The sequence below is a fragment of the Pseudovirgaria hyperparasitica genome (assembly GCF_010093815.1).
Source record: "Pseudovirgaria hyperparasitica strain CBS 121739 unplaced genomic scaffold EJ05scaffold_12, whole genome shotgun sequence".
Lineage (NCBI taxonomy): Eukaryota > Fungi > Ascomycota > Dothideomycetes > Acrospermales > Acrospermaceae > Pseudovirgaria > Pseudovirgaria hyperparasitica.
The window spans coordinates 708832-734063 of NW_022985560.1; the positions used below are offsets into that span (position 1 = coordinate 708832).

General features: G+C 52.1%; 11 protein-coding genes across 11 annotated transcripts; 5 read left to right on the top strand and 6 right to left on the bottom strand.

The window, feature by feature from the left end:
* Positions 1-87: 87 nt before the first annotated feature.
* Positions 88-4178, bottom strand: EJ05DRAFT_502496 (ATP-binding cassette transporter ABC4; the record flags this gene model as incomplete). The annotated part of the gene is made up of 2 exons (XM_033747266.1): positions 88-445; positions 496-4178. 2 exons carry the CDS (start codon positions 4176-4178, stop codon positions 88-90), a joined length of 4041 nt encoding a protein of 1346 aa, XP_033598475.1.
* Positions 4179-5693: 1515 nt separating this feature from the next.
* Positions 5694-7699, bottom strand: EJ05DRAFT_502497 (uncharacterized protein; the record flags this gene model as incomplete). The annotated part of the gene is made up of 2 exons (XM_033747267.1): positions 5694-7618; positions 7675-7699. The coding sequence occupies 2 exons, from the start codon at positions 7697-7699 to the stop codon at positions 5694-5696; spliced, it is 1950 nt and encodes a 649-aa protein (XP_033598476.1).
* Positions 7700-7949: 250 nt separating this feature from the next.
* On the top strand, positions 7950-10914 carry EJ05DRAFT_478072 (E3 ubiquitin-protein ligase-like protein bre1). The gene is made up of 5 exons (XM_033744376.1): positions 7950-8320; positions 8379-8522; positions 8574-8634; positions 8686-10313; positions 10366-10914. The coding sequence occupies exons 1-5, from the start codon at positions 8183-8185 to the stop codon at positions 10540-10542; spliced, it is 2148 nt and encodes a 715-aa protein (XP_033598477.1). The 5' UTR covers positions 7950-8182; the 3' UTR covers positions 10543-10914.
* On the bottom strand, positions 10625-11168 carry EJ05DRAFT_86645 (uncharacterized protein). Its single transcript, XM_033750021.1, has one exon. It carries the CDS (start codon positions 11108-11110, stop codon positions 10793-10795), a length of 318 nt encoding a protein of 105 aa, XP_033598478.1. The 5' UTR covers positions 11111-11168; the 3' UTR covers positions 10625-10792.
* A 1431-nt stretch (positions 11169-12599) lies between these two features.
* Positions 12600-13056, top strand: EJ05DRAFT_86820 (uncharacterized protein). Its single transcript, XM_033750022.1, has one exon. The coding sequence runs from the start codon at positions 12704-12706 to the stop codon at positions 12989-12991; it is 288 nt and encodes a 95-aa protein (XP_033598479.1). The 5' UTR covers positions 12600-12703; the 3' UTR covers positions 12992-13056.
* A 64-nt stretch (positions 13057-13120) lies between these two features.
* EJ05DRAFT_441690 (uncharacterized protein) lies at positions 13121-17530 on the bottom strand (the record flags this gene model as incomplete). Its single annotated transcript, XM_033741998.1, has 2 exons — positions 13121-17197; positions 17462-17530. 2 exons carry the CDS (start codon positions 17528-17530, stop codon positions 13121-13123), a joined length of 4146 nt encoding a protein of 1381 aa, XP_033598480.1.
* Positions 17531-18840: 1310 nt separating this feature from the next.
* On the top strand, positions 18841-19776 carry EJ05DRAFT_478075 (uncharacterized protein). The gene has a single exon (XM_033744377.1). The coding sequence runs from the start codon at positions 18905-18907 to the stop codon at positions 19634-19636; it is 732 nt and encodes a 243-aa protein (XP_033598481.1). The 5' UTR covers positions 18841-18904; the 3' UTR covers positions 19637-19776.
* Positions 19777-19979: 203 nt separating this feature from the next.
* EJ05DRAFT_478076 (uncharacterized protein) lies at positions 19980-20409 on the top strand. Its single transcript, XM_033744378.1, has one exon. It carries the CDS (start codon positions 19985-19987, stop codon positions 20252-20254), a length of 270 nt encoding a protein of 89 aa, XP_033598482.1. The 5' UTR covers positions 19980-19984; the 3' UTR covers positions 20255-20409.
* Positions 20348-21644, bottom strand: EJ05DRAFT_86902 (uncharacterized protein). Its single transcript, XM_033750025.1, has one exon. The coding sequence runs from the start codon at positions 21479-21481 to the stop codon at positions 20441-20443; it is 1041 nt and encodes a 346-aa protein (XP_033598483.1). The 5' UTR covers positions 21482-21644; the 3' UTR covers positions 20348-20440.
* A 542-nt stretch (positions 21645-22186) lies between these two features.
* Positions 22187-23111, top strand: EJ05DRAFT_86880 (uncharacterized protein). The gene is made up of 2 exons (XM_033750024.1): positions 22187-22696; positions 22954-23111. Exon 1 carries the CDS (start codon positions 22281-22283, stop codon positions 22683-22685), a length of 405 nt encoding a protein of 134 aa, XP_033598484.1. The 5' UTR covers positions 22187-22280; the 3' UTR covers positions 22686-22696; positions 22954-23111.
* A 104-nt stretch (positions 23112-23215) lies between these two features.
* On the bottom strand, positions 23216-24048 carry EJ05DRAFT_86858 (uncharacterized protein). Its single transcript, XM_033750023.1, has 2 exons — positions 23548-24048; positions 23216-23468 (listed from the first exon to the last, which is right to left on the bottom strand). Exons 1-2 carry the CDS (start codon positions 23906-23908, stop codon positions 23368-23370), a joined length of 462 nt encoding a protein of 153 aa, XP_033598485.1. The 5' UTR covers positions 23909-24048; the 3' UTR covers positions 23216-23367.
* Positions 24049-25232: the final 1184 nt, after the last annotated feature.

Here is a 25232-nt window from a genome sequence, read left to right on the forward strand (position 1 = left end):
ACATAAGCCCGCTCGTAAAATGCTTCAAAAAACGCCCCCAGGGTCGTGACATCACCATCATGATCGAACAAATACCGCAATATTCCTCTAGTGCATCTTTTCTAGACTCTGTAGGCTGACCAATTCAAAATATTTGCCCTTTCTTGATATTAGTTCTTGGTGGGTTCCCTTTTCTACTATCCGGCCTGCGTCAAAGACGTAGATGACATCGGCCTTTTGGATCGTGCTAAGACGATGTGCCACGGCAATTGTGGTTCGACCTTTGGCCGCAGCATCGAGTGCGGCTTGTACCACCTTTTCAGACTCCGAGTCGAGCGCGGAGGTGGCTTCGTCGAGAAGGAGGATCTTTGGATCGCGGATGAGGGCACGAGCAATGGCTACTCGCTGTTTCTGACCTCCAGAAAGCAAGGCGCCTTTGTTACCACAGACAGTGTTGAAGCCCTCACTACACGTTGATTAGCAAGCGATTAAAGCCTTTGTGAGTATGAGACTTACGGTAGCGACATGATGAAGTCGTAGATATTCGCGTTCTTGCAGGCTTTTTCGATCTGCTCATCCGTGATGTCCTCTCGATCGCCCCCAAGCAGGATGTTCTCACGCACTGTACCTTGGTACAGCGTAGGTTCTTGGCTGACGAGCGCCAGGAAGCTTCGGTACTGGTTAATATTGAGGGACGAGATCTCTTTGCCGTCGACATAAACGCCACCAGCCAGAGGGTCATAGAAGCGCTCAAGCATGGCGATAGTGGTACTCTTACCACAGCCACTTGCGCCGACAAGTGCAACATATTGGCCAGGTTTGACGGTCAGGTCGAGGCCACGAAGCACAGGCTGCTCTGGACGGGTGGGATAGCGGAAGTGTACGTCGCGGAACTCAATGCTGCCTTCCATCGTCTGGACCTCCTCGCCATCGTTCGACCAGGTGTCGATTGAGGGGACACGGTTGAACAGATTCAGGAGCTCGGTGGCAGCGTGCTTGGCTTTGCCCATGTCTGGAGCGAATGAGAAGACGGTGCCGGCAGACTGAGAGCCAAAAATTACAGACGAAAAGCAAACAAAGAACTGGAAAAGACCCAACTCGCCTCGCGCCAGGAGCGTTCCTCCCCACCAGAAGCCGAGAGCAGTGCAGCAGAAGATGAGCGACTGAGACAAGGCGTAAAGAACAGAAGACTTGAGCACAGACCTCAGACTCCTTCTACCCTGGTCGACGATTTGTTCGTGATACTGGTCCCAGACATCTTGTTCTCGTGTAAGAGATGCAACGGTGCGAATGGCGGCAGTAGCTTCGCAAGCAAAACTTGCAGACTTCTCGTAGACCTTCTTTGATCTATGCTCGAACCTCGCGAGAAGCCAGAAGCGAAAGAAACCGCATGCCAGGAGGACTGGGACTGTAGCAATACAGACGATAGCTAGTTTCCAAGCTATGGCGAGACTCAACGCAAATGCGCCAATCAAGGTGGACACGGAATTGAGTATCGTTCCAAGAGTAGCACCACTGAGACCGGCCAAGCTTGTAGTCTGTGTCGAAAGAGTTGAAGTCAAAGCACCAGCGGTATTTTCTTCCCTGTCGAAATAGCCAATATCTTGTCGTAGCATTGTTCTGAATGCCTTGTCTCGTACCCTGTGTATCAGTTTTTCTGAACAATATCCAAAGGTAGACATGTTCAGTGTCCAAGAGAGGAACATGACGAAAGCGAGCATGAGATACATGGCAGCCCAGAAATTCACATCGCTCCGGAGTTGGTCATATTGGTTTGGAGGATACGACAGAGATACGATAGCTTTAGAGAAGAAGACTGCCTGGACAGGATTGCCACCTCCTGCAATTGCTGCCATGACGAGACCGAAAGCCATGAGATGCCATTCTGAGCGATTGAAACTCCAGATGAACTTGATGATAGTCCAAAGTGAATAAGTCTGCTCCTTGTCGCCTGGGCGCTTCTGCAGCGCAATCTCTGATTGTGACATTGCGGACTTTGATTTCTTCAATCGAAGAGCTACGTCTTCTTCTGCTTCCTCGTATCCACGGCTCTTAGATCTTGACCGAGACAGATTCAACTCTATCTTTTCTTTCTCGTCAGTTGAGCTGGCAGAGTCTTCCTCTTCTTCGGTGAGCTCTGTCTCGGTTTTGGCTGCGATTCTCTGAGCCTCGACCAAATTGTAATAGGCATTCTTCTTTTCGAGGAGGTCATCATGCAGGCCCTGCTCGACGATCCTTCCTCGGGACATGACGACAATGTTATCGGCATTCTTGATGGTTGATAGACGGTGGGCAATGACGATTGTTGTCCGGCCTTCTGCAGCTTTGTCCAAGGCAGCCTGGACGACACCTTCACTTTTCGTATCGAGTGCAGATGTTGCTTCGTCTAGAAGCAGAATTCGTGGATTGCTGACAACAGCTCGGGCAATCGCGATCCTCTGCTTCTGCCCCCCAGACATGAGGAAGCCTCTTTCTCCGACATTCGTCTCGTAGCCTTCTGGAAGCGCGGTAATGAAATCGTGAGCGTTACACATCTTCGCAGCGTCATGTACGAGCTCAGTAACCTTTTCATCGTCAAGATGCTCGTGTTCTGTACCGATCAGACCGTGCTTGATGTTCTTGAAGACAGTAGTCGCGAATAGGACAGGCTCTTGCTGAACGAGAGCGACTTGGCGACGAAGCCATCGGACATTCAGGTCTTTCATATTAATGCCATCAAGGTATACCTCGCCGCCGACAGGATCGTAGAAGCGTTCCACCAGGCCTACAATTGTGCTCTTGCCAGATCCAGAAGCGCCGACCAGGGCTGTTGTCTTGCCAGCCGGGACCATTAGACTAACATCCTCCATAACAACAACTTCTGGTCGGGAAGGGTATATGTGCTTGATGTTTCGGAGTTCAACAGTGCCTTCGACAGATTCAGGGATGAGACCTTCGTTCAGTGTACCGTCGATTGGAGAAACACGGTCGATAGTCGAAAAAATCTTCGCAGCGGCGGCAGTAGCAGTGGAAAATGATTTGATCCATGGGCCAACATTGCCAAGAGAAAATGCGCCGATCATGATGGCCAGAAGAATGGTAATGACGGACGACAAGTTCATTTCGCCAGCCACGAGGAAGCGAGAACCCTGCCAGAAGGACAGCCCATAGTTCAGGTAGATGATACACATCATGCTCCCAAGCATGCATGCGAGCGTAATGGACATTTTCCTAGCCCACTTCTCCGCAACACCCAGATGCTCGTCGTACTGCTTAGCCAGCTTATCCTGAGTTCCGAAGGCAGAGGCATTTCGAATAGAGCTTAGCACTTCTTCTGCAATCGTTCCACCAGCCGCATAAGACGAAAGAGACTGCTTGTTGTACTTTAGAATGAAAGTTGAGCCAGCGCCCATGACAGTCACAATGGCCACAACAACCGAGGTCAGGATCAGAGTGAGTTTCCAGTATTTCACGAAACCGATGACAAAGGCAGCGACGAAAGTTGCTATAGCATTCAGCGTCAATCCGACTTTTTCAGACATGCCCTCCTGAACAAGATTAGAATCGGCCGTAATCCTGGTGGTGATCTCTCCGGCTCCCAATTTGTCGAAGTAGCCAATGTTTTGACGAAGAATAGCGGCAAGATAGGCTTCTCGCACTTTGCCAGACATGTGCTCGCCGGTGTATAAATATCCAACGGTGTAAATGTAAGTGAGTATAAACTCGCCAATGGACAGGTAGACGAAATACAACGTGTATGTAGATAAGCTATCCTGAAAGGCTGACACAGGAGTGGTGCCCTGGAAAAAGCCCTGGAAGGTACCGGCGAGTTGGCCGAAAATGACGGTCATCAGGGGCATCAGAGCGCCAGCAGCGATGGCGCAGAAGGCGGCGATGCTCAAAATGATGAGGTCCATCCTCGTGGCATAGCGATACAGTGTGAAATACGTCACTTTGACGTCTGGAGTGACAAGCTGGCGCCGGAGAACATGCTGTTCATCTACTGGTAGCTTTTCCAAAGCATCTTCGGTCTCGCTGTCGATGGGCTTGACGACAGAGGAATCTGCCTTGCTGAGGTCGAGAGTCTGCATCCCATCTGCAGGCACACCTTCGACAGGCATAGGGGCTTGAGCGGCAGCGACCTTTTCTTGATCTTGCACGACATGTTGACTGGAGTCGCTGCTGTGCCTGTCGATGGTGTTCTTATCGGGTGCAGACATAGCTGGGTGCACACTGCAGCGCCTCGGAGAAAAAGAAAAGTTAAAGAATCCGGGGAGGATCGGCCGTCTACCTCCCAGTCCTTGCCAGCGCCGTCAGTATTAGTCGCGATAATTAAGAAGACGACGAGATGCGAGCGCGAGATATAAAGATGTCGCGAACGAAGGCGAGAAGGCGAAAAAGCAAGCCGCGAGTCAATGCGATCGGCAAAGCAGTTATACGCGCTTAGGCTGGTTGAGGTAGGTGAAAAGCAGCCAGGGAGGCGAATAGTAAATGGCGATGACCGAGGCACGTGTGACAAGTCGTGAAACTGCCTTTTCGAGAGAGCAGCAGTCAAAAGGGAGAGGAGAAGACTGGAGTGACAGAAGGCTGTATGTATATGGAAGTGCGGTAAGGCGAGTTGGAGAGGCGACGGGTGCATACGATGTATACGACGACACGGCTGTATAGGATACGATGCGATATAACCAAAACCAAACTAGTCTAGATTACCTGCGTAGGAATCATTCATCTCGTACACGAGTCGGCACGCGGGAACAAAGATGGATCGGAGTTCTGCGCTGCGGACGGACCAACATAATACCTATTCGATTAATTGGTTTTAGCATGTTTACGAAGTTCAACAGGCCCAATCTCAGCCTCCAGTGTCCACTTTGCAGCACTTCATCTCACTCTTCTGGCTAAAAGACCGCTGCCCTTACGCGTAATGGACTATGCATCCAAGCTATCCATGCCTTGCTGCCTGATATTAGTAATACGCTAAAAGAAGGTTGTCCCGCTCGGCTCGGCAACTTCTCATCCGTTGATTGGGCTTTCGAGAGAGTATAGACAATAATACACTTCAGACTCCACATTCCAGACCTTCAAGTCCAGACACTAAATTTCATGGCAACTTGATCAAAAACTCCGCTCTCGAGCTATGTTCGGGTGCTTCGCTTCGCTTCTCTCAGCGGCCAATGACTCACTATGATCTAGCATGCATGCTGCTGCGTGGGTCTGCATCTCGTCCCGTTCGTCTGATCCACTGTGCTACTGTCCACGACTGTCATGTAATGCATACGACGAACTGTCTCCTTCCGAGCATCTATGCATACCATGATACCATGAATGTGGATGCCTAGCAGGCGGGATCGACGTGCCCATTCATCTATCCTGGAATACGGCTGATTAGCTACTGAGCCACGTAAGCGCTACACACCATCACGAACATCGTTGCATGAACGTTGAGACTTGCTGCCTGTTATCGTCGCCGCTTACCCCTCCATCAGAGTCGGTGTCTCTATCCATCCATCCGAAAGAGCACGGACAACTTTCGTCGGATTTGGCACACCGGCGTCCGGAACCCGCGCCATGACGACCGCCGACGTTTCGTCCGTCTGCTCTGGCGTGGTTCCCTGTAAGATCAAAGAGATTCCCATATATTGCGTGTGATTGATTCATTATCTCTTCTTATAATTGTGACGGAGCTGCCAAAAGCCAACCGAGTCCAGTACTCCCGTGGCGTCCACCATCTCCACTCAGTTCCAGTAGCTTCTGTTCCTCGTCGGAAATGGGATATCATCCTCCACCGTCTCGAGAATGATCTCCTCCTCACCGCCCCGCGTTGCGTTCTTCTTCGCTTTCTTGGTCTTCTTCTTACCCACGCCCGGCACATCCTGCCCGACTGCACCTGCTCCGTTGTTCGCGTCTTTCTGCCCTGTTCCACCCGCCGCAATCTTCTTCTGTCGTTCCGTCTCCGTGTATTCCTTCCTAGCTGCCTCGATCTCGGTCTGCATTTCCGTACTTTTGGCCTCTAGTTCCGCCTCCAGCTTGCGAGGGTCAATCAGGTCCTCCTCCCTGCCATCGCTTTCGCGTAGATACTTCTCGATATCGAGCGAGGTCTTGACCTGTCCGACAAGTGCTGCTCGGACGAGTGAAGGATTTGCTCGCTCCTCGCGTGTGAATTTGCGTTTGATGTTCCGACGTGTGCGCCCTGGAAACATCTTTGATATCATTCCAAAATCCGTACCAAACATCCCCAATGCTTCGTAAAATTTCGTGTCGTCCTCCACTCCCCATCGATCGTTGGGCGTGGGCCGTCGATCATTCGGATCTCGCTTGTGATCGAACATGAACGAATGTTGGTTTATCTGCGTCGTGAGGTCGTCTTCCTCAACCACATCGAGAATTTCCTCGTCGCGTGTCGCAGTTGCCCGCTGGTTGATTACAGTGCTTGCTTCATCAAGCACGAACCTGCCGTCGGCCAATATCCGAAATTGCGGTCCTCTTGTGGTTGTGCTGGATATAAAGTTATCTTCAGCATCGTCACCACCTTCTGCACCATCTTCACTGCCTGCTCCTGTCTGTTCTTGTTCCTGCGCAGGACGTGGTGCGCTAGCTGGGGGAAACTGCATGCGTTCTTTGCGCTTGCGCTTGACGTCGTCCCAGTCGATCTTGCGCATAGCTCTCTCTCTTGTGGAAACTTCACCTTCTCTTCTGTCAACGCAGATATCAGTCATAGTCGTAGAATATACATCAACACGTTTATTCTCCGCATCTTCGGGTGTGGGCGATCGAATCTTCCGTCTGCGCTGATTTTTGACCGGACGTGTGGTCGAGTTATCTACCTCGTCGTTTTCCAACGCAGTAGTTCCGTCTTCTTCTTCATTTATCGTTGCACTCCGATTATCGTTGCCGCTTGTACGTGCAACACTCTGTGATGACTCCTGGTCTGGCGATACCACTGCATCTCCATCTGTAGGAGGCGTGTTTGGTGAGACATCTTTGGGTTTCCGCGTTGTACCTTTATCTTTCCGCACTTTACGTGGCTTTTTGACCGGCGGAGCCGTACCTGACGCTGACGCTGTTCCATCTGTAACTACGTTGCCGACACGTTTTCGCTTTCCCTTACTGCGAGTAACTACGAGCTCTTCTCCAGCGTTGTCATTCACTGATATGGGCACATCTCTGCTGCTGTTATTTGGCTCATTGTTCTCGTTATTGGTGGCGGCGTGACGCTGGACTGATCGGGTTGCAGTGCTAGCTTCGTCTAAGGATGGTGTTTCAGATACCACAGATTCGCTGGGCGCAGGAGTCGAGAGTTGGTAAGATGCTGGTCCAGTTGTCTGGATTGCAGATGAAAGTGATCTTGTCGTCTCTATTACGGTATGTTGTGTTGGATCCGGTAGCACTGTGAGTCTAGAGACGGATTCGCTTGCATCCTCTTGAGAATCTTCGTTCGGTGCACTAGGTAATTGTTGTAAAGCTGAAGAACTAGCTTCTGCCGCTGGCGTGGGAATGGATTCGTCTGCATTCTTGCTGATAGGTTCTTTCGACGTGGACGTAACCTGGTTCTCTCCACTAGGTAGTTGTGGGTCGTTGGTGGGTGCTTGAGGTGTAGACTCTTGAGGTGCTTTCCGTCGAGCGAAAGCTTTCGGCGCAACAGATTTCTTACCGGACTTATCTGTAGCGGAGTTAGAACCTGACCTGGACGTTCGAGTGCGAGATGTAGGTACGTACTGACTCTCGAACTACCGTACAACATGGCGGACCTCAGGCGCACATGCGCAGACGGTCATAATCGAGAATTTTAAGCTTCCAGAAATCGCGCGATGGTGAAGCAGTCCTCGATCAACCGTCAATCCAGTGTCTCGGACACGCGAGAATGCTGCGTCTTCAATTCGTGAACGCCCCACTAGTTATCGCGTTGACTAGTCGCGCACTGACATTTAGGCCAAGATCTGTCACGTGGCTAAAGGAGAAACCGGCGCCGCGATCTCAACTCACCTCCTACACGCCTCGACACCTTCAAGTCTACAAACTCTGCCCACATTCATTCGCGCCGCCTTGTTCTCTGCACCCATGTCTCACGCTTGACCTTCAATCACTTTACTCATCCCGACTGTTTTGCAAGGCTATATGGTTCGTCTGCGCAGGTACACAGCCTTGACTTACGTTTCCCATCCTCATTCTGCTCATGAGTCTCGACGTCCACACTGTCGCAGCCCCATCACTTGGCACTGTCAAGATGGAGGACCGCAAACGCTCCATGGTGCCCGAGCACGATGAGCTGGCTCCTCCCGCAAAGAGACAGGCGATGAGTAACAACGCGAATGGCACGAAAACCCACCCGGACGCTGATCTGCCTTGGAAAGAAGATCTTGAGGTACCTTAAAAAGACAGCCCACCCTCAGACCGCGACGCACCTAACTTTGTTGCTACAGAACTTTCAAAAAGATGCCATCCTTCGCCAGCTCCGCGAGTACAAAAGAGAAAAGCAAACATGCGAGTCTCAGATCGCTGAGATGGAGAAGAAAATGACATATCACGACGACCATTTGCGTGTGGTTGACTCATGGTTCAATCAGGTAAATATCCTTTCTACGCGTATAGACACAAGATCTCTAACAGAATGAAAGCTCCTCGATGAGATCAGACTCATGGTCAACGACATTGTCGTGACACGACCACTTCAGCCTAGTAAGCTCCGCACATCTCGAAGTGTTCAGATCCGCTACTTACGCAATATAGATGATGCGCTGTTCCCACCATCGCTGTTATTTTCAGACTCAGAGAAGTTTCAAGAACACTTGTCAGACCGTTCTCAAAAGATCAGAAGCGTCTTGTCAGATCTACTCTCCAAGTCACCTGGTGATGCAAATGCTGAGAAGCTGCAAGAACAATTGTCCAAGCTTCTTGCGCAGGAGAAGGTTACCATTTCCGAGCTGCATCGCGTGACTACGGAGAAAGATCAGTTGATTGAGCGTCTGGAGAAGGCTTCGTACCGATATATGGTGGCGGAGAAGAAGCTAGACCGTGCTAAAAGTCAAGCAGTCGCTAAAATTGAACGACAGGCAATGCAAGGTGCGACCGCAGCGCAGAGCCACGAAGAGCCAAAGGATGTCAAGAAAGAGTCGACAGAGGTCAACGGTACCACGGTCCAAGCTCCCGTTAGCGAAGAGTTGTTGTCGGCAAAGAAAGAGGCAGAGGCCATTGCATTGAAGCGCAAGGAGCAGCTAGACAAACTCGATGCGGAGAACCAGAAACTGACCGCCGAATTGACGCAACTAAAGGTGAGGCTTAGCGGGCTCTCGGACGAAGATTATTCCAAGACAGAGCTGTTCAAAGGCATGAAGTCGCAGTATGACGAAGTGATACGACGCATCAATGACCTGACCGCGGTCAATAACACCTTGCGTGAGGAAGCACAAAAACTGCAGCAGGAGAGGACACAGTACCGCATCCAGGTTGATGAGGAGACTCGGGTCAGCATACAAAACTCCGAAACGCAACTTTCAAAGGCGGAAACAGATCTCAGTCGAATCCGAAACTCACGAGATGAATATCTTGCTGATGTCACTATCCGGAAAGCTGCAGCCGAGGAGCATAAGACATCGTTTGGACAGATCCAAGACTTGGCAAAAGCCAGCGACGACAGAATCAAGGCCTTGGAACTGGAGGTCGAACGCCTCAAGGTCCAGATTGGCGAGCAACAAGCTTCTGGAGAGCGTGCGGATCTGGAGCAGATGGATGCTGATCAGCTACGTGGCAAGATCGTTAATCTCGAAAAGGAATATGCTCTCGTCTTGGAAGAAATGCCGTCGCTGGAAGTCGCATACAAGAAGGCGCAAGCGATTGCATCCAAAAAGACGGCTGAACTTGTTGCCTGGGAAGAGCAGATTGCAAGGCTGAATGCGGAGAAAGCAAAGGCAGATCAGAAGTTCTTTGGCGCTATGAAGGCAAAGGAGGCACGTGAGCAAGAGTCGAGGCTTTTGCGAGCCCAGAATCTCAAGAGCGCGGAGATAATCACCCAACTGAAAGAGGCCGAGACGAGCAGTCGAAACCTTGCGGTGAACCTTGAGAAGCAGCTCACAGAAACCAAGGAAGCAGTCAATTCAACAACTAGCCAGGTTCGCACGACGCAAGCAACCATGACTAAACATCTCTCGGTGGCCGAAGGTTTCGTGTCTCAGATAGCAGAGCTGAAGAAGGTCGTGTCCTCCAAAGACGCTACATGTACGGCGGCCTGCCAGGCACAGCGGGAGGCCGAGGTCAAGATTGAGCAGCTTCAAATACAAGTGGACGACTCGAACAAACAGATTGAAGAGTGGAAAGCACGGAGCCAGGGGAAGCAGACAGATACAGAAGGACAGTTGCGGGTGAGTTGTCTTGAAGTCACCAGTTTGTGTGCCTATGCTAAATCCCTGACAGCAAATGGTCCTGTGTACGATCTGCCGGCGAAACTGGAAGAACACATGCATCAAGCTCTGTGGACACGTCTTTTGCCAAGAGTGTGTGGATGAGCGCGTACAGTCTCGGTCACGGAAGTGTCCTGGGTGCGGCAAATCCTTTGGAGCGAACGACACCATGCGCGTGCACTTGACCTGAGGCTTTCTCAGCTTGTGCAAAAAGAGAAGATCAAACACCCTGTACAACACCCTGCGATGACACCAATCCAGTTGTTTCGTCGATGAGCTTCAATCGTTGATGGCTTAGTTTTTGGGGGCCACGGCAGACGGACCTGTCTGGCACACACACAGAGAGAGAGACAAACGTGCGCGATAGATTACCAGCGCCGCCAACGCTGTGCATTCTCCATTTCCTGGAGCATAGGCCGTTGTCGTTTTTGGCGGAATTATCAGCTTCTGCGCCGTGGTGGGTGCATTGGTTTCGCGCTTCTTGCTTTTTTCTTCGTTCTTTTAAGTGTATTATATGAGGGGCCATATTGCAGTGACTTTGGGGGGGGGGGGTTTATTGGGTGGGTGCTGTCTGTAGGGAGCAATCGAAGAATCGAAGTCGAACCGGACGATGGATGGGACAAATGCCGCGCTACGGAGGAGAAGAAGCGAACCGCGATCACGTTTGATATGTCCATATAGTACAGTACAGTACAGTAGCAGCTTGATTGTATGCTACAGAGCAGGTCTGCGGTGCGTGGCATGGCATGGCATGGCATTGTGGTAGTCGTAGTGGTAGTATTAGTAGTAGTATTATATTTGAAGACTATCCGCGTGCGTTGCGTTTTATTCTGCTCCTGTATACCGTTAACGACACGGGACATCAGCTACAAACAGACAGAACATGTCAATCAACCGCTCTGGTACAATAAAGAAAACTATCTAAACTGATTCGAGCATGCCTCGCCTTTGTATCTTTGTCCTACATAACGCTCCCCCTCAACAACACCAACCCCAGCTTCAATCTTCCGAACTCTGAACTGGACCTCGAACACCTAGGCCATAAACAACAACCACTTGATTCTTCTGGTCTACCTCCATGTGATCAACAAACGATACAGGCCGGATACACTACTTACTACCGGTACTCCTCTCTCTCTCTCTCTCTCTCTCTCTCTCTCTCTCTCTCTCTCTCTCTCTGATGATCGTGATATACTAAGCTACAGGCGTGCTAGGTATGGGGGGAGTGGTGTTGGGGCGTGGTACGGGGGAGTGGTATAGGGGATAGTGCATGAGTGCCAGCATACACAAGGACTAGCACCAACACGCAGCAACATACCATCCAGATCCAAATAACGGATGTAAAATATGGATACGGGGGGAATGGATAAGAGGATATGGTAATAGAAGACTACGGAATAGTACAACGGCGAGAAAGAGCATATTAAGGCGGTGATGAAAGGATAGGAAAGGAATTGCATTCCAAAAAAACAAACGACTGCTTCGGGGGGTATCTAGTAATAGTACAAGGAGACAGACAGACAGACAGACAGACAGACAGACAGACAGACAGACAGACCCACGAACAGACAGACAACTACCAAGTAAACCAAGCAGCGTCTGGAAGCGATGGAAGGATAGGATAGGATAGGATAGGAGAGTATCGAATAGGACAAGACAAGACAAGACAACACACCCACCAAAAAGCACGAACACAAACACAACAATCACCAAGCTCACAAAAACAACCCCTCTTCCCCCCCAAGAAAACGAGCACGACAAAGAAGTGTATGTGTATGGTATGGTATGTGTATGATATGCATGCATGTATACATGTACGTCCATACAAATCGATCATTCATTCATTCATTCATCCTTTCTTTCACTTTCACAATCACATTCACAAACAGACTCATTTTTTTTTTTGGTAAATTCATCCTTTGCAATTTATAAAAATATAAACATACAAAGTTTCCTTCCTTTCCTTCTCTCCTTCTTGTCTTCTCTCTCCTTCTGGATTCAGCGATTCAGTGATGCAATGATTCAGTTACTTCAGATCCAGGCCACGCTTCTCTGTGAGCACATACACACTTCCACACACACACAGACACACCCACACCCACACCCACCCACCTCATCCGCCAGCTGTTCAAAGTTACGCTAATGTAACCACCAGACCTGAACCGGGCGTACGCGCGCGCGTGCATGCATGTGTGTTTTGTGTGTGTGTGTAAAGTGACCAAAAAAAAAGACAAAAGATCAAAAGACGTTTGAAAAAAACAGGGCGCCAGTGGTATGCGTTTAAAGCTTCTTGCCCTTAGTTGTAACCCCAACTCACTCACTCACTCATTCACTCCGCCACTATCAAAACCATGCTTGCAAACTCGAGACCCCCTTTTCTACTCGGGAGGACACAATACAGTAGAGTGTTGTTGCGCAAGATCAGTTGGTTAGTTACTTGGTGGTCGCTTTCGAAAATGTGTTGTTCCCTTTGCTCTTTCTCTCTGCAGATATTTGCAAGAGTTGCTGTAGAACTTTGGCGGCGCAAAGTGTGTGTGTGTGTGTGCGCCGGATCGTCTCTCGCCAAAAGGGAATCTCTAAAAGACATGCCAGTACCAGGACGCCGGGGAGAATCGCACGAACGCTGTGTGTGCAAATAACGTGTTACAAGAAGTGTGTGTGTTTGTTTGTATTTGTTTAGAGAGCCGCTGTATATCGGGCTTCATAGGGGACAGTCGCATCATCCTGATCTGATGTTAGGCGATTGGTCTGGCCTGGTAGCATATGGACTACTTACGCCCAGATGTCATCGGCGTCGCGGCACCCGAGGCCTGCGCCGTGCTTTGCCCATCAGCGCTCGTTCCGTCTTCGTAGTTCTGGAACTCTGGGAACTGCTCCGTCTCCTCGCGCAAGCGCTGGTACAGTGTCGACTCAATGTTATTGGCGTCGTTGTACAGCCAGCTGCCCTCTTCGTTGTACGTCCGGCAATTGTTGCAGAGCGTCTTGATGTCTGCGACAAACTCCTTCAAGCTCTGGTAGTGCTTCTTGTTGATCTTCTTCTGCACGTCGTTCATGCAGATGGGCTTCTTGATGATCTGGTAGTAGTCCGGGTAGTCGTTACGGTCTGGTAGCTCGATGAACAAGTCGATGACGCCGCGCGGAAGATCGCCGGGCTGGCCTTGCTCTTCGAGATTGATCAGTGCCTCGTAGACTTTCTCGAGAATGTCCTGGATGTTGTCGCGGTCCTTTGGAGACAGTGTCTCTACGATCTTTGCTTGCGCGGCACCGCGGCCTCGCTTCTTGGGCGGAGCAACGACGTCACCATCGTCAAGAGAGGCATCATCCGCATTTCGCTTACCAGCCTTCTTGTTGCGCCCTCGCTTCTTGGGAGGAGGTGACTCTGACGAATCACGCGAAGGCGCCGGGGAATCCTTCCCGACCCCAGATTGTCTCTGCAGCTTCCGAGCCATCCTCGCCTCCTTGCGGGCCACGGCAGCTTCAATCGAGTCCTCATCGTTGTCAACAGCCTCCAGCCATTGCTCTTCGGTAAGACCATCATCATACTTGACGCGTGTACGTTCACGAGCGCCACGACCGATTGGCTCTTCAATCTCTTCAACAACGGGCACGTCATCAGTGAGATAGATTTCCGGTAACTCGGCCTCGCTCATCAGACGCGGATATTTCTGGGTTGGACCATATTCATCCTTTGCCGCTCGGTCTCTGTCCATCTGTTGGAAGATCTCCAGCTCTTTGTCAGATCGCATCATGATCAAGTTCAGGTCGTCATCGTCCTGCTCGTCTTCTTCCATATTCTCAGCCGCTTCGACAGACTCCAACATGACCCTGAGCATGCTATCACGCTCTTCGTTCGTCGATTTGTTGTCGAATTTACCGGCTTGGATGACCTTGCCGTCCATGTCGAGCTTGAAGTTTGCTCTCTCGAGAATCTTCTCTTCCACCGAGTTTGACGTAATCAGTCGCAAGATGCGCACCTCATTCTTCTGTCCGATACGGTGAGCACGATCCTGGGCCTGCAAATCCTGGTGAGGATTCCAGTCCGAGTCGTAGATGATGACGGTGTCAGCAGTCTGCAAGTTCAAGCCAAGACCACCGGCACGGGTAGACAGCAGGAAGATAAAGTACTCGGAGCCCGGTGCGTTGAACACGCGTAGCAATTCTGAACGGTCATCCGACTTTGTCGAACCGTCCAAGCGGAGATACTTGATGCCTCTGAGGCGCAGGAAATCTTCCATAATGTTCATGATCTGTGTCATTTGGAAGAACATCAGGACTCTGTGACCAGTCGCGTAAAACTTGGGAAGAACCCTGTCCAGGAGCTCGAATTTACCAGCCGTTCTCCACAAAGAGTCGTTGGTTCCTCTCGTTGGGTTGACCTGGTCCTCCACCTCCTCGAATACGAACGGATGGTTGCACACTTTTCGCATCTGCATCAACATGTTGCTGAGACCGCGCATACCCGTCTTGCCACCTTTGCCGTCGCTGACCATAAGCTTGTTGGTGGTCGTAAGTTGAGTGTAGAGCTTCTTCTGCAGGGAGGACATGTTGCACTTGATGACTCGTTCTTGCTTATCGGGAAGATCCTTCTCGACATCCTTCTTCAGACGACGGAGCAAGAATGGCCTGAGGACCTTATGCAGACGACGAATCACAAGCAACGACTCTTCTTCAGTCAACTCCATCTTATCCTGACCACCCGTGTTCGCAAACGGGGTATTGAACCATTCGTCAAACGACTTGACCGACTTGAAGATGGTGGGCAGGACGAAGTTAAGAAGCGCCCAAAGTTCAGGAAGATTGTTCTGGAGCGGTGTACCAGTCAGGATAATGCGGTACTTTGTCACGTAGTATTGCGTGATTGTACTGCTCAATTTCGAGTTCGCGTTCTTCATACGATGACCTTCGTCGACAATCATATGCAGCCATTTGATTTTACTCAGCACAGGCCGGTCTTTGATGATGAATTCGTAAGTCGTCAGGAGGACCTGGAATTGGCCGTACCGAATCTGAGCTTGTTGCGTTTTACGCTGGGCGGGAGGACCCTTGTAGACGATGCGCGTCACGCTAGGAGCCCACTTTTCAAACTCGTTGTTCCAATTGGTGAGCGTACTTAGAGGTACAACGACCAGGTACGGCCCAGCCTGCTGTTTCTTCTCGATGAGGTACGTTATCAGTGAAATCGTCTGGATCGTCTTTCCCAGACCCATCTCGTCGGCAAGAATACCGTTGAGATTGTTGTTGTACAGAGACAACATCCATTGCAGACCTTTGAGTTGATACTCCTTCAGAGTGCCACCGACGAGGTTAGTGGATTGCGCGACGACATCTTCCTTGATCTTGTGGGCAACCTCATAGTAGTCGACCTTGGCGGCCTTGTCTTCGTCGTCCTCATCGTCATCTTCTTCCGAAGAGCTATCATCCGCGGCAGCACCTCCGTAGCGGTTTGCGGTGCTCCGTTGCTGGGCCTTGACGGAAGAGGCAAGTTCTTTCAAGAAACCATCGGTCTGCTTAAGCAGATGGGAGATACGAGTGTCCTTGGCTTGACCAAGCAGTCTCAGATAAGTCTCCTCGTCGTTGGCTTTGAGGGCCTGCAGACGCTGTTTCGCAGTGCGCTCCACACGTTTCTGCTCTTCCTTCTCGATAGTCTGGTGGGTCTGCAGCATTGTGCGACCCAGCTTCTGCAGCCGCGCCCGATGGTCAAGGCCGGCCTTGTGAACGTCTTGACTTTGGCGCAAGACGGAGTCCAAGTAGTCGGTGTGCTTCTTCCTTTCCTTGTTCTCCCGGACCTCGCGCTGTTGCTTCTCGAGCTTCTCGGTGATACGCGCCTCTCTGAGGGACTGCTTCTTGATGCGGCGGTAGTTTGCACGATTGGCAGTCATCGCCAAATTATCAGCAGCGATCATCTCGCGTGCAATAGATTGACGAAGCGCCTTCTGTTTCGATAACAGGCGCAGCTTCTTGTACTCGATAAGGGTCTTGAGTTTGAGAGAGCCAGGATCAGTGGGGGCGTCGCTTTTGCTCGTGTCCCACACGCCGATATTGGCCGGCAATTTCTCCAGCTCGCTGAGACGGTTCTGAATACGATTAAAGACTATGTTCTCCCGTTCTTCCCGTATCCGATCGACATCCACTCCGGTTGGCATGATGCTCGGAATGATCGGCCTCTTATCCCGCCTGGAATGAGCGGCATAGTTGACTGTTCGCGGAAGGAGCGCCCAAGGCGAGGTGAATGTCTCGTAGGGTTTGTGATCCAGGGATGCTGAGGCCGACGCGTCTTTAGCTGGCGACCTGGTGGACTCTCCAGTTTCGGAACGGGAATGCTCTGCGTGCACCTCTGGTAAAGAAGCAATTTTCTTGGAGGGAAACAGGGCTTGCTGCATGTTGGGCGCCAGCGGCAAGCCCTTGGAGAGTCTTTTGAAGGCAGCAATCTGGTTGCGAAGGGTGAAGAGCTGCTCCTGGCTGAAGACGGTGCTGCTAGTGCTTCCGGGTCCAGATTTGGCATCAGTACCAGCGGCAGGCGACTGCTGACCTGGAGCCTGGGACGAGGCAGGAACAGACGTCGAGACGGGCGGTGGAATTTTACTTTCGGTGGGAGGGGCGCTGGTCCCATTGGAAGAAGGGGGCATATGGCTAGAGCCATTGAGCTGCTGTGGTTGCGAGACTTGGGACTGTGGCTGGACAGGAAAGCCCTGCTGGGTGTGTTGCTGCTGTTGCATCTGTTGCATCATCTCGGCGCGTTTACGCTGCATTGCCTGCTGGCTCTGTAATCGCTGAAGGAAAGTGCGTGTCTTTATAAAGTCTGGATCGTTCTCGGGAGTCCCGTTATTCTTCATCGTCTGATATTTCTAGTGCATATGTCAGTAATGGTTTCGCGCGCAAACATGAAAGTATCCAATGGGGAGCGCATGTTTTCTCAGCACGTCGTACAGTCGGGGTATGGCTGCGCTCCGACCTTGAACATTTCTAGAAGTTTGACAATGCCGGGAAAGAAAACCAAGTGGCGGCTTAGCAAAACAACAAAACAGTTCCTACCCATCGCGCGCGCAGACATCGTCCCAGAAACATAAAAAGCCATACGCGTGAAGGGAATAGACAGCGTATTGACATACCATAAACATCTGCTGGACAGCCTCCTTGGTCATGCCCTGAGGCCCACCCATGGCTCCCTGCGGAGGCATGTGGTTCGTAGGCTGTACAGAAGCCATGCTGTAACGAGCACTGTTGACAAGTCTCCTACTTCCTTCACACAGCCCTCAATGCGAATGCGCGCGTTGTGTGCTTGTGCTTGTGTCTGTGTACGTGTGTGAACGCGAAAGAAGGCCCCGGTGCACTATGAGTGAAAAGTGTGCGTGAATGTCATTGACCAGGCGCGCGTGAGCGGGAGGATGGGGATGACGGTAGGGTGCGAGGGAGGACGCTGGACAGCGGCCAGGGAAGTCCGAGTGAATTGAGAGATGCGACGAGAAAAGTTGGAGATGGGGTCGTGCGGTGATGCGAGAAGCGGGTTCGCGCGTTGATTGAGTCGGCGGACGGTTGCGAGGCTGACGGGACAGGGAGAGAAAAGGGTTTAAAAAATGAAGGGCAGAGAAGAGGGATGCGCGACGACGACGCGTCGAAAGGAAGAGGTGAAGAGGTGAAGCCGGGCGGTCAAAGGCGGTATTGAGGATGGAGATGGGCAAGCGATGGTGGGTAGTGGTTTTGTCGCTGGCGGTGACCTGACGGAGCGTGTGAGATTGTGAGGAGCCAGGAGGAACACTGGCAGGACGGGCGGGCGGCCCAAGTCGGATTACTAAGGGGGGCCTCACGTGAGCGCACATTGTGGGCAAGTGATATTCTACAGGAGCGGTTTGCAAGAAGAGTTTTGAATTGCAGTCTGGTGCTGAATGGGATATCTAACAGTCTCGTCGTGCAAGCAGTGAGTGGGAGCGGAGCACATTGTACAGATGGACCATTAATAGCGCGCGTGTCAGCCCTGGGCCTGGCGATGCAATGGCAGAGGTAGAGAGGCAGAGGCAAAGGGGAGACTAAATGGCTAAAAGACTAAAACGCTGGCCAAGTTGTATAGTAAGCTGCCCATTGGTTCATCTCCCGTCCGTCACACGTCTCATTTGCCCGTCTGGAGGCCCTGGTCGTGTGTTTATAGACGTGTTATAGGTAGCAATATAGAGAGTATAGTACTGCGCTGGCGGTGATGTGATGCCGGGTAGGGCGCATCACGTGATATGTAGTCAGTACATAGTGCCGAAAGTCTTGCTATCGCCAGTCACGATCTATAGCTGCTTAGTCTTTGCATCTTGAGCATATATTATAGACCAAAGACTCGATTCGATACCTCACAGGCACAAATCGCTGCATCATGCGTATGATCGCGTCCCGCTTCGTACACACGTCCCGATGTAGCTAGCGCACTTCTCGGCTGAACAGTGGGTACACTCATAGGGCTGAACTAGCGCCCTTCCGTACAATCTGCTCTATACGCATCCAAACTCCAAAAACTATACTACACTCTCAATCCACTCCCTCCTACACACACGCACACACGCACACACATCATGGCCGACCTCGACACCCACCCAGCACCCTCACCACCACCACAAGCCCCCACCATCATCCCCCAATCCACGACCTCGCCTCTTCCCTCCGCCGTCGAAACCTCCTCAACCGCCCTCACAACCACCAACACAGCCGACAAAAAGATAATCAAAAAGATAATCAAAAAGAAACGCCGCCCAGCCAGACCCCAAGTCGACGCCACAACCTTCAAATCCGAGCCCCCACCGCAAACCGGCACCATCTTCAACGTCTGGTACAACAAATGGTCCGGCGGCGACCGCGAAGACAAATACCTCTCCAAAACCGCCGCGCCCTCGCGCTGCTCCGTCGCCCGCGACAGTGGGTACACCCGCGCCGACAAGATCCCCGGCAGCTACTTCTGCCTCTTCTTCGCGCGCGGCTTGTGCCCGCGCGGCCACGAGTGCGAGTATCTGCACCGCCTGCCGACGGTGACGGACGTGTACAATCCGAACGTGGACTGCTTCGGCCGCGACAAGTTTGCGGATTACAGGGATGATATGGGCGGGGTGGGCTCGTTTATGCGGATGAATCGCACGCTGTATGTCGGCAGGATCCACGTCACGGATGATATCGAGGAGGTTGTCGCGCGGCATTTTCAGGAGTGGGGGCAGATTGACCGGAGTGAGTCGTCTTGTTGTTGTCTTTGCATAATATCTACCCCTACACACCCCTTCTTCTCATCAAACCCCCCGCTGCGCAAAATTCACTAACAAACTACCAAAAAAACAGTCCGCGTCCTCACCGCCCGCGGCGTCGGCTTCGTAACCTACACCAACGAGGCCAACGGCCAGTTCGCAAAGGAGGCCATGGCCCACCAATCCCTCGACCACAACGAGATCCTCAACGTCCGCTGGGCCACGCTCGATCCCAACCCCGCCGCCCAGAAGCGCGAGGCCCACCGCATCGAGGAGCAGGCTGCCGAGGCGATTCGCCGTGCGCTGCCGGCGGAGTTTGTGGCGGAGTTGGAGGGCCGCGATGTGGGCGAGGTGAAGAGGCGGAGGCTGGAGGAGAGGAGTGGGGGGGTGAAGAGGATTGAGGGGGTGGGGTTGGGGATGGGGATGGAGGTGGATTTGGAGGGTGGGCAGCGGAGGGAGTTGGAGATGGAGGTGGAGGTGGAGCAGGAGGTTGAGAGGCCGCAGTTGATGCTCGAGCAGGCGCCGAATGGGAATGGTAACGGTGGTGCCGGAGCAGGCATAATATCAAGCAGCACCCTGGCGGCGCTAAAGGGGTACCAGATCGGCTCAGGCAGGAAGAGCGCTACTGCTGCTGCGACGGCATCGTCGACAGGTGGTCCGCTGGTAGCGTACGGCAGCGATTCAGACGATTAAAACTCACTCAATGCCTGGATAGGAAGAGAGGAGCAGGAGAAGGAGGTAGAGGAGGATGTTCTTGTAATAATATATACCCACAATGGCATGGCATGGCATGGCATGGCGTCCACCACCACCCAGCCAAACCAATCAACGAAACCAGTCAGTCAGTCAGTCAGTCAGCCAGTCAGTCCGTCAGTCAGTCTACCGCCTCGACGTCCCGCCAAACCCCGTACTCTGATATCTCGTCGATGAATGCGCACTTCCACTTCCACTGCCACTACTCCCACTCCCACTTCCATATCCACTCCCACTCCCACTCCCACTTCCACTTCCATATCCACCACTTCCATATCCGTTATTATAACTACTCCCCTCTCCGTTATCATTCCACGGACTATTCCCACTCCCGCCCCGCCGACTACTGCTACTCCCCCTCGCGTTACCAACCGCGTACCCCGCCGCCGCACCACCCAGAGCCCCGGTCCAGAACCCCGGTTTCCAGCCGCTGTTACTATTACTGCCGCCGTTGTTTCCATTCTTCGCATTCCAGCGAGGCGGTTGAGGAGGGGAGGATGTATACGGCGGCGGCGGGGGATCGTCGTTATCATCTCCATCTCCGCCACCACCACCACCGTAGCCATTATAGTCCGGTAGAGGCGCACCACCAAGCCGCTGTCCCTCCCCCCAATTCACGCAAGCGCTATACACCATCCAAACCAGCACCCCAACAAACAAAACCCAGAACAAGACCACAAACGCACCTCCCCCTCCTTCTCCTCCCTGCCCAGCCCTATCCTCACCACCACCCTTTCCATCCTTCCCACCACCATTCCCATACCTCTCCTCCCCCTTCTCCGTAAGCAAAAGCCGATACCCAACCGCACAGCTCCCCCTCAACACATTCTCATCCTCCGGCCCCTCGAATCCCTCACACGTCACCTCGGTACTACCCAGTTTGAACTCTGGCGGGAGTGAGGCGGTGCAGGTCCATTGGATGTCTGTGGCGTCGTCGTATGCGGTGCCGGAGTTTGTGCAGCGGAGGGTGTCGATGGTGTAGAGGTGCTGGGCGCTGCCGCCGGTGCAGGTGAGTTGGGGGATGGGTGGGAGGCGGCGGTGGGTGGTGAGGCGGTCGGCGTGGAGGGTGAGGGTTTTGATTTTGGAGAGGGGGGTTGAGGGGGGGTTTGGGGTGGTGTGGGCGGTTTGGGGGAGGAGGGCGAGGAGGAGAGGGGTGAGGGGGTGCATTCTTGGGGGTGGTTGGTTGTGGTGGTGATGGTTCGAGGTGGAGGTGTAGTAGGAGTTCGAAGTGTAGTAGTAGTTCGCGTTGAAGTGTAGTCGTAGCTCAAGTATAGTCGTAGTCGAGGTTGAGGTTCAGGTGTAGATCGTAGTTCGAGCTCAAGGTATAGTCGTAGTCGTAGTCGACGTCAAGTATAGCCGTAGCTCAAGGTGTAGTAGTCGTAGTCGTAGTCGTAGTCGTAGGTCGTAGCCCGAGAAGAGGTATAGTCGTAGCTCAAGATATAGCCGTAACTCAAGGTGTCGTTCGATCTCAAGCTATAGTCGTAGCACCTACTTCAAGCCCAAGCCCAAGCACGAAACAAACCGCAAACAAGAGCCACAAGACGTCTCAAAGACTCAAACCAAAGAAGCGCCAAAAGACACAGTGACCCTCCTCTCCAGTCAACGCGAGAGATGAGAGTGGGAGCAGCGACACAGGGAAATACTGTGTATGTATGAAAGTTGGACCAGGGAAAGAGAAGTGTGAATGGCAGCAGACTCCAGGCTCCAGGCTTAAAGAAGATGCACAGCACAACGTACGTCATTTCCAAGGCTGTGGCGCAGATACTGCCTTGGGGCATGCCATGTGGCGTCGTAGCTGTGGCCTTATCTTATTGCCTTGGAGCCTTATTGCCTTGTTGCCCTGTTGCCATGTAGTCTTGCTGCCTTGTAGCCTTGTAGTCTTGTAGCCTTGTAGCCTCAGGCAGATACTCCATCACGAATAGTGGTCCCACGATGAGAGTGCATCTCCAGTATATCTGCTCGATCGATGACCGTGGCAGATGGTAAACATGGTTCGGTCATCCACATCCGCATCCACATCCACATCCACATCCACATCCACATCCACATCCACATCCACATCCACATCCACATCCACATCCACATCCACATCCACGTCCACGTGCACAACATACCCACGACGCACCGCACCCACGACTACAACACCAGCAGTCCACAATACATACATACAAACTACTCAGACGAATCACACTATCATCATCACCATCATCATCATCATACTCATAGAATAATTCTTCATCATCGTTCTCATCTCTCAAACTATCCTCTGCGCACAAAGCTCATCATTATACAGTACATAACGATCTCTGCCTTCCCGGCTTCCCCCCCCCCCCAGAGTATCCCTCCTCCGGGGCTTCATGGAAGGGCGTAATTCCCCGGTGGGTATGCTATATTTGCTTGCCCCTGCATCCTCATCACCATCCTCACCATCATCCTCACCATCGTCGTCAAAGGAGAATTATCCCGTTTCATAGCCTGCGTCTACTCCGTGCATGCAGTCCGTCGTGCCTCAGGTGCTTAAATCGCTTTCATTTTCACTTTCACATTTCATTCTCAAGCCATGATTTTACCAAGTGGGCAGTACAACTTGCTCTCAAGCAAAATTGTTGAGAGCCTTCGCTCAATGACTCCTTTCACAGCCGACAGCCAGGAATGCAAGACAATGACATTCTGCCTCCAGACGCACCCAGGGTCTAGAGGTCTAGAGCCTGCTCGTCCGCCGGAGACTTGTCGTCGATTGCCGGGATAATTTGGTTGGGGGGGTATATATGCATATATATGTCAAGACTGAAAAAAAAAGGGAAACGGAATGGCGCCTTTTTTCCGTTGGGGGTTTGGTTTGGGTTAGATTAGGTTAGGTTGGCCTCATGGATGGATGGATGGATGGGGTCGTCGTCGTTGTCGTCGGGTGTTTAATTCTAATACTTGTTTTGTGTGTTTTGATTCGTCAAGTCATCATGGGGGATCAAATCCGGTGCATTGGCAGCATGCATGCACAACGTGTGTGTATGTGTGTGTGTGTGTGCGGCGCCTCGGAGGATTTTCCCTTGCACTTATCCAGAAACACTAGATCGCTCTTGGCGACGCTCATAGGCGACGGCGCTATTGTCGTAGCCGCAGTACTTTTCAAAGTCGGGAAAGCTGATGTAGCCGTCTGCAAAAGACAATGTCAGTCACCCAACGACAACAACAGCTCAAGATATATAGGAGAGAGACAAAGTGGGTGCAAGTACCTTGACGCGGGTGCGAAGAATACGATCGCTGGAGCTGGGCATGTTGCTGGTGAAGTTGCTGCCACTGGTCGGCCGAGTAGGCACGAGTAACTACCGGTTGACGCTCTCCGGCGGCCGTGGAGGCTACCGGACTGCTGGGCGGTGACGGCCGGGGGCGGTAGGTAGGGTGTTGAGCAACCTTTGCGAGAAGGGCCTCTGCCCTCGTGGGACTGCCGAGCTCGTGTCTCGTCGCAGAGGGCGTGTGGGCGCTGACTGATGGCGGTGTGATGGTCGAGGGAGTGAGCGGTGTGCGGCGAGAGCTAGACTTGATGGCGTGGGAGGGTTGAGGAGGAGGCATGGCGATGCGAAAGTTGGCGGCCATGGTTCAGATATCACGTCCTGGGTGAGAGGATGGTGGATGATGAGGATGATATAAAGGTCAGAGACAGTGCTGGAACAGAGTATGGTGGTAGTCCGAGAGAGAGAGAGAAAGACCTTTAAATGGCGGTTGATGACGGAGAATTTGGCGAATTGTTGACGCAGGGATCCAAGTTTCCAGGTGAGAGACAGAGAGAGGCAGCAGACGCAGGTTCGTAGATGCAGCGGAGAAAAGGGAAGCAGTATTAGTGACACGGGAAGGTAGAGGGCGGCAGGCCAGGTATATGAAACTTGGGACAGTCGGATTGCGGAGAAGAAGAAACAAAGTGATTGATGGAGTGATGATTAGTGTAGTGGTCAGAGGAGGAGGAGGAGGAGGAGTGGAAAGTAGAGTAATTAGCGGTCGAGTCGGAGGGGGGCTTTGTTGTCAACAGCTCATACGCAGGCCAGCAAACTCGCTTCTGCGAGGTGAGGTGTTTCTAGAGGGAGGTCGGACAGGAGTGGTAGAAGAAGAAGCAGGACTAATTAGGGCGGCTTACAGGGCGGGGTTGACAGGAAATGCAGTGTTCAATTGGAATGCTGCAAGTCTGGCGTCAGCGGCATATTATAGTGTTGGCAGCCTTGTAGCAAGAGGCGTGGGTGGACGATGATGATGATGAGGAGGAGGAGGAGGAGGATGCCGATGATGATGCTGATGATGCTGATGAGGATGCTAATGATGATGGGAGCAGAGAGACGCCTCTTTTGGTCGCGGGCGAAAGTATAAAGTATAAACGGCTACTAATTACCTACTAGATACTATTACCTACTGCCTACTACCTACTATACACTATTACAGTTACAGTGGAATGACTACTACTACCTACCCATCGAGCCAACAGGCCAGTCAGTCAGCCCTTTACCGCCCTTGATTAATGGATTAGGTTGGTTTGGGGGGCGGGGGTAAAGGCAGAATTGTTCGGTTCGCGGCGTCACGTTCCGCAAAGCTTCTTTAGGCGCGGCGGCGTAGTTGAGAGAGCAGTACTCGTTCTGGACTGTTTGTGGTGCCTGGAAGTTTGTGATGTTGGAAGTGTCTTGACTCGTGCGGTCCACAGCCTAATTACTAGCTGGGATGAGGGGAGTTGTCAGAAGGGAGTAATAGTAGTAGGTGGACACTGGGGGCACGAGGTGGGCCAAAGTCGATGTGCAAGTCATCAGTCGGGACGGGAATGGAGATCAGGATTGGTGATGGACGATTAGACAAATGCCACGACCGAACTGAAATCCAGTATCGATCATCACCACAACACTCACCCTGTTGTTTAATTAATTACTTGCAGTAGCAGCAG